Source organism: Synchiropus splendidus, chromosome 15, assembly GCF_027744825.2.
Source record: "Synchiropus splendidus isolate RoL2022-P1 chromosome 15, RoL_Sspl_1.0, whole genome shotgun sequence".
NCBI lineage: Eukaryota > Metazoa > Chordata > Actinopteri > Syngnathiformes > Callionymidae > Synchiropus > Synchiropus splendidus.
Window position 1 is genome coordinate 12,543,200 of NC_071348.1, and position 12,106 is coordinate 12,555,305.

Consider the following 12,106-nt stretch of genomic DNA (forward strand, 5'->3'; position numbering starts at 1 on the left):
GCGTACCATAGTTAGTAACTTTATGTGGCTTAAAATGAGTTAGTTTGGCTTGAAAAAAAGAAACATTCAGAAAAACTATCAGAAACAACGTTATTGCCATGGTCAGTGGGGATCCCACCAACTAGGAAAGTGCTTTGGATTAAAGTGCTGTCATGAATAAAATGAAATAAAAAGAAACAACTAATAAATAAATCAATAACCCACAAAGATAATTCCAGGCCAGCCTTCATTGGCGCCATCTTGAAACTATTAAGAAAACATTGTTGACCAAAATCAAGATTTCCCACGATGCATGCATGAAGGCGTCATAGTAGATCCGCTCTTAGTCTTTTAAATTTAACACACTTCACCTTAAGCTAATTCAAAATATCAAACTCAAGAAGAAAGCCACATTATTTAACAGCCAAATAATATTTTGTCCAATCCAAGAATATCCCAGACAAGCATATCTAAACTCAGGCACTGAGTGTACCTGCCTGATATTGACAGTCAGCTGTCTGACTGCCACTGTGCACACTACGAGTGGGAACGTTGTGGGCTGGTTAGCACCATGAGAGTATTTACTCTCAAGAATTTAAGAGTGAAGAAAAACAGGACAATTTTCTCATGTGGCGCTCGAGCACCTCTAGGGGTCTATCTGTGCACCTCCCTGTTTAGTTGGCCACGACGCACCACGCCGCCATGATAATGGTAATGGGTCTGACTCACTCTTTGTCATCCTGTCACTTAAGTTACTTGAGGTCACAGGCATGTATTGGGAGTGCAGCTTTGAGAATTACTGCACATACATGATCGTCTTTAAAAGTAATTGCATGACTATAAACGCTAAAAAACATTTCAGTTTTGGCTGAGCATGTAATGATGTCAAATTGAGAACACCTGCGTTTTGACTTGTAAGCACGAATGGGAAATTGAGTTTATGATTGGATTTGCAAACTGGAAACACTCCGCTAATCCCCAATTTCACAAATGTCAATTCTATTTATGTTTAAGGAATTTTTGCCATAAGTGAGTGTCAGTCACTCCCTCTCTCGCCATTCATCAACTGTCAGTTAAACCCATTATTTTAACAGAAAGATTGTTATAATTGAATCTAAATTCATAGTTTGACCCTCTGCACCTGAAAGGTGAGGATAGAGATGTAGCTTCGCTGATAACACTCCAGTCTTGGAAGACAGTGTTGTGGCAATCCCCGGAGCTGAGCCATGTCAGCCGCTCCACCCAGAAGTCTCACTTTTAATTGGAGGCTTTGTCAGGAAATTTACCACAGACATTTGAGGTCCCGGCAGTGCGACTCATAATGACTTAGCTCACGTTTTCCTCAAGCAATGCCTAAAGCATGAGTGTGTTCTTTTAGTAGAATGTCTTTAAAACAATCCAGTGGATTATCATGGTTCTGGACAACTACATGGGGTGAAGCTCCATTCCATTTGGCAGCACATATAGAAGTTGCTGCCTATAAAGGTGCGACTGAACCCAGAAAGGTGTTTAGTGGGTTTGGTGCTCACTGGTGTTTTGACTTTTCTTGAAGGCTAATTTCAGCGCACTAAACTCTGTATATGGTTTATGGCCTCACCACTCGCACTGCTCATGAAACCAAAGGCACTTTTTTCCTCCTCAAAGCATTTACTTTCTTTTAAAGTGGGCCATTTTCCCCCCAACAATATTCATTGAAGTCCCCTGCACAGCTCATTGCAAGCAATTAACTAAATGGTCTAGCGTATTCATCAACTTAAATACTCACCTGTGGAACAGACAGGACTGAAAAAGATCCATCATTTTTATATTTGAAATGATTGAATGGTGATCAAACTCAACTGGCTTCGAGCACCCCCCTCCTTCTCCCCTCTTTTCACTGGTCTTTCCTGTTGCTGTGATCTCTCCTAACTTAGCTGAGGTTACTTAGAACAAGTGGAAAGTTCATTTTGTAACATTATATACTGATAAATATAGCTTGAAACAATAGACATTTTTATTGTTGAGGTATTGTGGTATTGTCAGGGGTTGTTTTAAGCCACTATTTAAATATAAGTGTCACCTCAGTGAGGCATACATGGCTCTGTTAAGGAATGCAAATTTCTGTAATGTGCAATTTACTGTAAGGTAATTCAAAATAACAAACAAATGTTCTATATTACTACAGTATAAGAAACAGCCAAAGAATACATCTTTTCAAAATTCTGGCTGTTGGAGGTTATAAAAACACTGTGTTAACCTATACTGCAGGTCAAAAAGTGGAACTTTTCTCATGCAGGGAATAAGGTCTGGAGTTCAAGCACTACTGGAGAACTACCTTATACACGTGTCTGTCCTTAACTTGAGCCTTGAGATAAAGTTAGCTATTGGCGGCGTGATTTAAGCCAGTTTGTTGCAAGATGAACTGGAAATTCTGAAGCGGAAACACCAAGTTCTAGTGGCCACTAAAGGTCGATTCCAAAAACATCTAGTGTTGCCCTACCATACATGTTCCAAACTCTCATGGGCCTCGTGTAAGAATGGCATGGCCTGGGCTTTAAACAGCGTGAATTTTGTGTGTCATCTACTGCAATACACTGTCACACATGCAAGTCATTTTAAGATGAAACGTCACAGCAATATATCTACAATTAAATTCTTCCATTCCTGGAGGAATTGTTGAGGAATCCAGATGTTGATCTTCAGGATCAAAAGAGAGACCGCAGGGGGATGAAGTCATGTGATGCAAGTAGCTAAGAGCATAACCAGCAGCACAGTTGTGTTAGAAGATGCATCTTCCATGTTTGATTTTTCATAACAGCAGCATCCAAAGGCTGAAAATTGGTTTTCAAATGAAGCCCTGGTAGTGGTAAACAAGGTGTCGACCGATCAATTTTACCTTCTTGATATCGGCTCGTGCAATGAAAATCCCTTTCATCATTACCCGCTATTGTAATTTACATAATATTGTAATAAGGCACCATTTTGTTCTCCTGTTTGCCCACTTACTGGCTCTTTTATTTATTACAACGCAGTTAATGGATATTCAAGACGTAATTGACTGATGTGACAGCTTTAATGAACTTGAAATGACCCCCACTCTTTTTTTTTTTTTTTTGCTAATATAAAATAGAACAGAGGATTTTTTTAACCTCACCGTTATCACCGTCACACCTTCCTACTTTATAATTTCTAACACTTGTCAGAGCCTGACAGGTATGAGCCAGCTTCTCTCCTTGCTTGTCGCTCACTTATTGTTCACATTTTCTAATCTACTTAAACCATTTCTTCCTCTTTTCCTCTCAACCATTGTCTGACCTTCTTTGTTTCTGCTGAGCTGTGGATCATCCCATCTTCTCACTTGCTTGCCCACCTCTTCCTCATTATTACCTTCTCCTCAAAGCCCCTCACACCCCCAGAGTTGACTCTCTGCTCTTCATCAGCAGCTGTTGTTTGTATTAATACAGCACCTGTCATTACCTGCAGCTTCAGCTGTTGATGTGCAGCTTAGCGGGTGATAAGAGTTAAAGCCAGAACTCCTGCTCATAATCATTTTAAATTCAATTCTCTCACTCTGGAATTGGCATATTTTTCTGTCATAGCATGAATAAATCTGGTGTGCCAATACTGCAGGGTCTGCAGGATCACATTGTCAGCTTTACATATATATATATATATATATATATATATATATATATATATATATATATATATATATATATATATATATATATATATATATAATGAGCAGAAATTTAAATGTCAAATGCAGAGGGAGAATTTCAATGAGGTGAACAAAATTGTAGGTGTGTCTGCCCCTCAAAAACCACCCTTCGTCAGATTTACTGCATGGAAATGTTCCTAAACAGCGATATGTGTGTAATTATTGCAGTTTTCTGAAGAGATTTTGGCAGCAGTGTTTACTTCTGTAACCTCGTAGCCGCAAGGTTATCAGTTTGATTCCAACTTCAAGTTAACCTTGAGTGCCAGGCTGACCTTGGTGCTCCATTTGCTCTGCTTGTTTCCTCTCCCAATGCTTATGACATCATGAGCAATGTGACAGCAAGTGAAAAATATAACTTTTACTGACCATGTTGTTTCAGTTTTAAGTTATTGCGCTTGGAAAACAATCGGAAAAATATGTGATCAGTTGTGTTAAATGCTGAACTAAGATCAAGGATAACAGACCACATCCTCACACAAAACTATGATGTGAATATGAATATGAATATGTGAATGCAACCACTGCTCCCCCAGTTCTTGTGAGTAAAAATAAGTGTGTCTTATTCTTACTCACAAGTATCTCCTGTACAATAATAACAACATGCTCACTTGTACCAAATTGGTGACACTTATTGCGTTAGATGTATGATTTTAACTGATTATTTATTAGTAAACTTTCTTTCTTATGTGTGCAGATTCAACTTGAATTTGTTATAGTGAAATGCAAGACATAGCCTTTGTAAAAAGTGAGAATGAAACATCAATAAATGATCTGTAGCAGTGAGCATTAGAAGGCTGGGATAAAAGGTGTAAAATCAGCAGACATGTTTTCTTCTAGCAGAAATACAAAAAAAAAAAACAATGTGCTGAAGCAGGTGCAGTTGAAAAAGCGATGTTTCCTTCTGTAACAATCACTTCTGATTTTCTTTTTGTTCTGTGTCTCTCCAATTAGACGTCTCAGGAGTTTCTGGCTGCCTTGATGTCTCGTCTGGGAGGCAAAAACCCTGAGGAGACTGGTGGGTTTCAGGAGGCTCCTCTGGCTTACGACGCTGTTTGGGCTCTGGCTCTGGCTCTGAATAAGACTGTGGCGCCACTGAAGGCCAAGGGCCGTCGACTGGAGGACTTCAACTACAACAATCACGACATCACTTCTGAGATCTACAGAGCGCTCAACACAAGTTCCTTCGAGGGAGTCTCAGTAAGTGGCTGGATAAAAACATTTCCCTTCAAGTTTCATGCTGTATTTATTTTGACATTCCGCTAAATGGTTTGGAGCATCTGCCTCCTTACTGTCGGTAGGCAGGTGGGTGTTTGTGTTAAAGGTTTTAGCTTCAAATGATTGGCATCGCACGGATCATTTTGTAAATCAGTGATAATATTTTGTTCCCTGCTTGGCAACATGGAAAAGTAAAGGAAAGCGGTAGAATTATGCTGCACTCCAGTCAAGATCATTGTGCCCTCTCACGGGAAAAGGCGAGATAAAATGATGCAAAGGATTATGAGGCTATAAATATTGAACTGAAATCAAAATTTGGAGCAATATTCAGGGGTTATTTAAGGAGATTAACTGATGCAAAAGATTGTGTTATGTGCATTCATTTGCATTCAAAGGCCAAGAGTTCTTTATTTTGGTTTTCATTTGGACCAGAGATCGGTAATTCCATTCTGGAAGGAGCCACATTTTTTCCTGGAACCTGAGCTCGGAGCCTTCAAACCATAAGGCAGAAGGACCGAATAAAATCAGTTTAAAATTTGGAACTGAAATATTATTTTTTTTAAATGAGGCGACGTGTAATTACACCATGACATTATATACGTAAACTATATTCTTTCATAATATGTTATTTTACTCCATCCAAAGATTCTCAATGCAAATCATAAGGAATGGAAGGTCATCTTATCATGTGCTTTTAAGTATTTTCTTCAGTGTTTTAATTTTTTGCTCTGAGGAGCAAATACAGTTTGAATGACCATTAGTCTTTAAAGTAATATAATTCAGACACGAGAAGAAGACGATGTTGCTCACTGCTGGACGATTGTATTTGTCAACTATAATTTTAATTTAATTTATTATAGTTTTTAGTTGACTTGTTGTGGCACCTGGAACTGCTGCCAGTCAAATGGTGAATATGATATTGCGTTGGATTCATACATTAAACGTCCGAGCTTGGCATTTAAACTCTATGCTTAGTGCTCACGTTGACGCCACACGTGGAACCCGTCATAATGAAAACATGGCAGCAGCTAGCAGCATGCTCAGCTGCATGGAAACACTTCACACTCTTTACACCAACAACTGCCACAGAGAATGCAACGTGATAGTGGATGTTTCACGGGATGGAAGTGATTCCACAACGCCACCTTCTTAATGAAGCACCTGAGGAGCACCATAGTTTGCTGTTGCTGTTCTAGTTACCAACGTAAGACACACTATAAACAGTGTTGTAGGCATCAACCAGCCCAGCGACTGTTAGCATAGTCCGCCTTGAAGTTAGATATGAACATTTAAAATGACGTGACACAAACATTGCCATATGTAAATAGAAATAAATGTAAATACTATGTATTTGTCCAGTTTGGAGAAAGAAATTCTTATTAGAATTTGAATATATGCAATATTGCTGGCAGTCTCCTCACTGAGCAGCCATCTTGGATTGCGATCTTGTGTTGCTTAGAATTCTCCCGGCTCCTGACTGGAATATTTGACGTTGGTGATGTTATCTGGGGGGCGCAGCTGGGAATTTCCCAGTTCCAAGGACAACTGAAAAGCAGCATGCAATATATTTAGCCAGTTCATCAGGCTTTTGAACTTGATAATTTTATTTTCCTCATTTTGACATCTCTGCCTCTGGTGAATCATAAAACTTGAACTCTGTGTCCTTGTGTGGAGCAAAAAAAAAAAGTTTTGTCCCAGCAATAAATGCTTTTGAGAGGGTGGATGACTATTTATTAGGGGTGGGATTTGTTTAAAAAAAAATTATCCAATTAATTTGAGAATTTGTGATTAATTAACCTCAATTAATCGCAGTTTAATGGTATAAGAATATTTGCCACAAGAAGCCACATTTTTCAATTTGAATGAATTTGCTATATTACTGAATCAAATGATGGACCCATACATCGGTTTAAATGACCAAATATTGTTTAGTTTGCATCAGTTCAACAATAAATCACGATGGTGGCTACATTCAAGTTTTTTTATCAGCTTATTGAAACTAAAGCTCTGTTCATGTCTTGAAAATATTTGGATAAGAATTGAAATTTTATAAGAATTTCAAGTCCATTCAGAGTAGTGGAAACCCTGGTCATTGTCTAGAGAAAAACATCCCTGAACAAAAGCAAACAGATGCTTTTGTTTGCTTTTGTTCAGGGATTCCTCCATGTTTGTTGTTGTTATTATCATCCTAGCTGCCACGTGTCTTGTGCATTAGTGTGATCAGTGGACCAGGAACTGCTGCACTTACAAAGGTTCCCTGTTGTCTGGGGAGCAAACTGTTAAATTAAATAAAATTACATTTTTGTTGTAACTAATTAATCGTAATAATGTTGTCCCACCGCTAGTATTTATTAATGTCGTGCGATTAATGACAGCATGTCATGGAAAATTCTGCACTTCAATTCTTCTGCAATTCTTACACTCAGCAGAGTAGTGTCCAGTGTTGTAAATGTGTCCAGTAAATGAAACACAAAGGTTCCTCCGCCCTCCACAGATAATGTATTTAGTCATGGTCACTCAGTGATATTAATGCCATTAGAGTCTTTAATTAATGTTTTTGTAAGTGGCTACGATATTGCCAAATGATCAGAAGTAATTTTTTAACTTAATTTCCATGAGCTGTCTGAGTTTCTTAGAGTCTTAATATTTAATTCTGCCTTGTAACAACTCGCTGTGCTTTTAACATTAAATCAAATATATTCTGTAAAGGCTCCTCAAAGGCACTTCCATCTGGAGTGGACGGAAAGTTCCAATTCCAAACTCACCCAGAGTTCATTTGTTTAAGACCTCTTCACTTGTGTGCTCAATTCATTTTTAATTTCGGCAGCTTCTACACAGCACCACGCAAAATGAAAGCTTGTGGCCTGAAAAACACTTTGGGTTATTGCTGATAACTGTTTGAAGTACCGGGACTTATTTATTTATAATGTTTAATTTCAGAAGTCATTCTTGACTTTTCAAATGAAGAATAGCTAATGATCGTAGTCCATTATGTAATCACTATCCTTTTTAATTATTTAAAGTTGAATTCTTCGGCTTCTAACCATCAGGAAGTGACTTCAAACATGCTCTGGATACGCGCTTTAGAACTCCAGCAAGCGCTCTCCATTTATCCTTGCTCTTTACATAACACGTATTTGGACTCAGAGGTTTATGTGACTGACATGTTTTAACATGTGACCTCCAGCGCTCCTGACCTTCTCGCTCTTGCACTGGTGGTTGACAGATTGAGCATTACGTTGGAGAGAGTTCTGGGTCATTGTTGTATTTTGTCAGACTGGAATGTGAATGACCGTCAACACATTTAGAGTCCAGCAGATCAGTCAAGGATAAAGAGCAGAGGTCATGGTGTTTTTTTCGAAACTGTTTTGACAGTGATTCTCTGTATCTGTATTATTTAATATCATCAAGCTAAATTAATTCACAGCATTTTTTTTACATTCTAATGACGCTTTCCTTCCGGGCTGCCTGACAGGGTTGTTATATGGGTAGTCAGGAAAGCATGCAAGGGTTTGTCTGGGTTGGAAATGAGAATGTGTCCCAGGCATCTTGGTGTCTTGTCACCAGTCAGTAGAAGATGGAGTGTTGGATCAATGGACATATCAGTCATTATTGATTTTGCTCTATTGGTGTGTCCTGGTGAAGAAAGAGCTGAGCATCAGGGTAAAGCTGTTGATCTACGTTCCGATCTCACTGCTGGACATTAGGGATGGGCGATAACTTACCGCACACAATGTACCGCCAATAATAATCTCCATGTTCTCCAGCTCTGCAGCGTTTGACAGCCGTGTGTGTAGTGGACTTTGGTTCACAATTGTAGTTTTAAACGTATTTTTAATACAGGGAACCTTTGATAATGACACTGGTCGACTCTGACTGTCTGGATTCCTGTTTATTTTATAAGATGGAGTGGTTCTCATAGGATCTCTGACGCAGTCGTCTGCCTTGGTTCACATCAACACATGCAACGCATGCTATGACCCTGTGTCAGTTAGGGACCATCAACAAATTCTAAAGCGGTCAAAGTATGAGTGAAATTTTCAATAAGGCAATGGAAAAAAACCATTTTAGGAGAGAGAATTGTGAAAAAGGTTTTTCATCAGACAAGACAAGGGACTGGCAGTTTGTGTAATGATTTGAAGAATAGAATATGACTAAATGATCATTTATTCATATAATTTTTAATATTTCTTCAATAGCATCTAGGAAATGTGTCCAGACTGGTCCATAGTTCAACTCAACTGTTAAGAGACATGAGATACAGCAGACAGGCGGCTCAATTTAACCCCTAAATAAAACAGGCAGAGCAGTCTGTCAGACACGTCATGGTTCTACCAGAGACGTGAAACATTGAATACAATTAAACACAATCAAATAATGATGTTGGAGACAAACTCCTGTAATAAGTTTCACCATAAAGCAGTTTCAAGATAGACTATCGTTATCACCAAAATGAAAACATTTATCGCAATAACTTTTTTTGTCCATATCGCTCATCCCTAGTGGACATAAGTAATCTGGGTTTCCTGCTAGAAATTGGTTAGTCAAGGTGATGGTGTAAAAAAAAGCAGTTCATGTGCAATAACAAGGTGCAAGAACACCTTTTTTTCATTAAAATGTGTGGGCAAAATAGTTTCAGTGATTAAGAGCCTGCATCACCAGAGACCTCTGCTCAGACACAACAGAAGAAAACACAGATGGAGCTGGATTAAATACCTGATATCTGACTAATACAGCCGCGGCTCTATAGCCAGGTATGACCCTTGATCACATCAGTAGTGTTAATCCAGTGTGACCTTATAGGAGTGACGCAGTTTGCTGAGCGTCCATGTGGATCCAGCAGCGAGCAGTTTTTGTTTTCATTTGGGTTTGAAAGTGTTTGCCTCGGATAGTGTTTTTTCTCGTGTACTGTATCTGAACATATACCACACATGAAATCAAAATGGTCGTCTGCACTATGGTGACCTTGGTCATAGTTAGTGCACCAAGCTTTACATGCAAGGTCAACACCGAGGCACGGTTACGTGCAACAAACTAATATAGGAGTGGGGTAGTGATGTGTTCAGGCAGCTTTCTAACAACAGTTCTGAAGTAACAAACGGTCAAGTTGAACCATCTGAACTTCAGCGACTTGTCGCGGCGTGTTAGTCAATCAGAGCACAGTTTTCACAGAATGCAGAGAGGGGAAATTCATCTTCAAGAAAATGTAGCTGTCGCTGGCATTCACTGAACCACTGAGCTGAGAGCGCCCCTGAAGGGTCTGAGACACTGCCATGCACTTCCACTGTAGATAAGGGCTTTCATTCTGCCTCTCCACTTTCCATGAACTTCAGACCCGCCCCTTTGTAAATTGACATATTTTTTACACAATTTTATAGATTATGGCAAGACTTTTTTTTGTGGTGTGTATATATGTGTTAGCAAATCAGTGTGAATATTGCTATATTAACAAATGTCTCTGTGTGTTTCAGGGTCAGGTGGTGTTCGATGCTCAAGGTTCAAGGATGGCCATGACCCTTATCGAACAGCTGCAAGGTAAGAAGACAACCGTCTGCAAGTGTACGTGTCATCATTAAATACATTTCATCTAATGCTGTCTAATTTAATTCCTGTATTGATCATTTCTCAGCAAATTTTCTCTCTTGGGGGAGTGTGGCGGCCTCAGCTGCGATTGGTCTCAATGTCTTATAATGACACCGGCAGTGTGCTTTAGCAAGTTGACTCAAAGCTACACTGTAATTGGCCACAAGCTCTCATTTTAAGCGGTTTCTCCAGACGGCATCCTATTTGTCACCCGTGACTTAATGAGTTTCTCCGCGAGGATAAGGTTGAGGATTATTTTGTACCTCTGTTTCACTGCATGTCCTGAAGGATAGGAATTTATAATCCTGCCCATTTCGCCTCACGTTCTCTCTCATGTTTCCTGTTGTGGTGTCGAGGTAATTTGGCATCCACAATGAGGTGACCTGACTTGAATCCCTGAATCACTGTGGGACCTCATCAGTATTCCTGGTCAAGGCTGCCTTCATAAGCTGCTTTTTTTTTCACCCTTTCTCCTTCTTCTCCCCTGTGCTGCCTCTGTGTTTGTCCTTCTTGTCAGAGCCCTTTATTCTTCGTTCCATTGCGCTGTTCATTGACTGTGTCTATGACCACTTTTTATGAGAGGAAAAATCAAAGATTGATCTGGCATCTCCATTCAGATTTACCATGTGAAGCCCTCTGTGGCATGCTCTTTAATGCAGATCAATTGAGTGTTATGCAAGACACTGACCCTCTGTGTTGTGACAAACCTGCCTGACAAAAACACGTTGTTGATATGTTCAGAGAGGCAGCCATAATAGAAGTGCACATTTGATCCTTTGATATTTAGAATTAATGTAGTTTTCAGGAGACAGAGAGAGAGAGAGAGAGAGAAACTCGACTCAAGTTGGGAAATTTAAATTATTGTTCATACTAGCAGTCTAGTTCTTCATTTACATTGATTTAATGAAATTTTACATTATTTTATTTGTTTGTTTTGTTGCAAAATTTGAATTTAAAAAATGGCGGAAGCGTGTGGCCACAGTAAAATCAATAGTTCAATGTATTCCGTGACGTTTGATTTATTTATCTGCTGTCCTCCCATCTCTCTTCCAGGGGGCAGTTATAAGAAGATCGGCTATTATGACAGCTCTCAGAAGAACCTCTCCTGGTTCGGTAATGATGTTTGGATCGGTAAGATGACACTCTTTTCCCTCTTTCTGCCCCGGCTACTGAGTCACCTTGTTATGCTTTGCCATTAGACCTTGTCACCCGAGCTTAATTTAGACTTTCTTACTGTCAAAATGACATGCTGGATTTTCTCTAACCGCAGGTTTGGCTCGAGTCTGACTCACAGACTCTCTGCAGAAATGAGAAGCCATGAAATTGTCTGCTAAATGATGCTTCTCCAATAAAATAAGGTTTATGTTTTTTTTCCTAATCTTGTTTTCATTGAGGTTTAAATCTGCGTTATCACTAGAAATGAACAGCTTCTATAGTGTCTCCTGGTACATCGTGTCTGCAGGTTGTGCTGGATGAAAAAGAAAAAAAATGCACTACTTTAAAAGCAAGCTTGTAAACGTTTATTGACTTATTTTGGATCCATGGGTTATAACTTTCACACACAGGTTTTTTTCAGGGTTAGCATCCACTGTTAGACATTAGCCCTAATGCTACATCAGTACAGTCCCA

The 12,106-nt window shown here is 39.2% G+C and overlaps 1 protein-coding gene across 3 annotated transcripts in view; it reads left to right on the forward strand.

Annotated features, from left to right (window-relative positions):
• gabbr1a (gamma-aminobutyric acid (GABA) B receptor, 1a) overlaps nt 1-12,106 on the forward strand; it is a 98,505-nt gene that overhangs the window by 52,070 nt on the left and 34,329 nt on the right. For all 3 annotated transcript variants that reach the window (XM_053887227.1, XM_053887228.1, XM_053887229.1), the window contains exons 13-15: nt 4,631-4,876; nt 10,366-10,429; nt 11,531-11,608. In XM_053887227.1, coding sequence (XP_053743202.1) covers nt 4,631-4,876; nt 10,366-10,429; nt 11,531-11,608 — 388 coding nt within the window. The remainder of the gene's footprint in view (nt 1-4,630; nt 4,877-10,365; nt 10,430-11,530; nt 11,609-12,106) is intronic.